Source organism: Orycteropus afer, unplaced genomic scaffold (assembly GCF_000298275.1).
Source record: "Orycteropus afer afer isolate SDZICR_OR568_19922 unplaced genomic scaffold, OryAfe1.0 scaffold00448, whole genome shotgun sequence".
NCBI classification, from domain to species: Eukaryota; Metazoa; Chordata; class Mammalia; order Tubulidentata; family Orycteropodidae; genus Orycteropus; species Orycteropus afer.
The window spans coordinates 1,801,483-1,802,402 of record NW_006922035.1 but is presented as its reverse complement, the minus strand read 5'-3'; the positions used below and the strand labels follow the sequence as shown (position 1 = coordinate 1,802,402).

At 57.5% G+C, this 920-nt stretch overlaps 1 protein-coding gene across 1 annotated transcript in view; it reads left to right on the top strand.

The window, feature by feature from the left end:
- TMEM132D (transmembrane protein 132D) overlaps positions 1 to 920 on the top strand; it is a 554,449-nt gene that overhangs the window by 486,489 nt on the left and 67,040 nt on the right. The window contains exon 5 of the mRNA XM_007954225.1: positions 517 to 660. Coding sequence (XP_007952416.1) covers positions 517 to 660 — 144 coding nt within the window. The remainder of the gene's footprint in view (positions 1 to 516; positions 661 to 920) is intronic.

The following is a 920-nucleotide window of genomic DNA, read 5'->3' as shown; positions in this document are numbered from 1 at the left end:
GTTCCCTGGCTTTTACATACTCTGCACGTGGCATCTGTCTTCTCCGTCTCCGTGCCTGGTTTCCTCATTTATAAAACCCCACTCAGTGGACTAGGCCCAGGACCCCCCACCATTCTGATAGGACACATCTAACAGTATCTTCAAAGCAAGACCCTATTTCCAAACCACGTTCAGTGTATTTCCAAAGGAATAGGACTGCAGCATGTCTTTTGGGGTCACAGCTAATCCCAACAGAGCCCAAAATCCCCCCGGACAGAGCCCAGGGAGGCTGGGCGGGATCGCCACCGTCCAGGCGGCCTCCAGTGGTCTCCATTGGGTCTGAGTCCACCATCTACATGGCTTCCAACCTCACGTCATCTGGGGTGTGGTGTGTGTCTGTGTGTGGTGTGTGTCTGTGTGTCTCTGATTGTAAGTTCATGTTCCTTTCTGTGTCTCTGTGTATGTCTGTGTCTCTGTCTGTCTGTCTGTCTGGGCCGTTTCGGGCGGGTGTGACACACGCTGTCCTTGCTCTTCCAGGAGGCAGAGATCCTGAACACGGCCATCCTCACGGGGAAGACAGTGGCTGTGCCAGTGAAGGTGGTGGCCGTGGAGGAGGACGGTACGGTGACAGAGCTGCTGGACTCCGTGCAGTGCAGATCCTCGGACGAGGACACCATTAAGGCAAGTGGCCCGCCCTCCGTGCTGAGCTACTGTCCTTACTGAGAGGGCAGGCATAGCGGTGCTGTTCCCTGACCTGCGGGGACATCTGCGTCCCCTCCCACTCCAGTCACCCTGCACTGGAATCCAGAGATTCTCCCTGCACCCAGCCAGACACAGGAGGACTCTGGGTCTGTGAAGCGCCCTTGGGGGTGTTGGCCAAAGGCCTCTGGCCACCCCTGGGGGTCGTGATGGGAGCCACCACCCAACAGAGCTCATGCTGC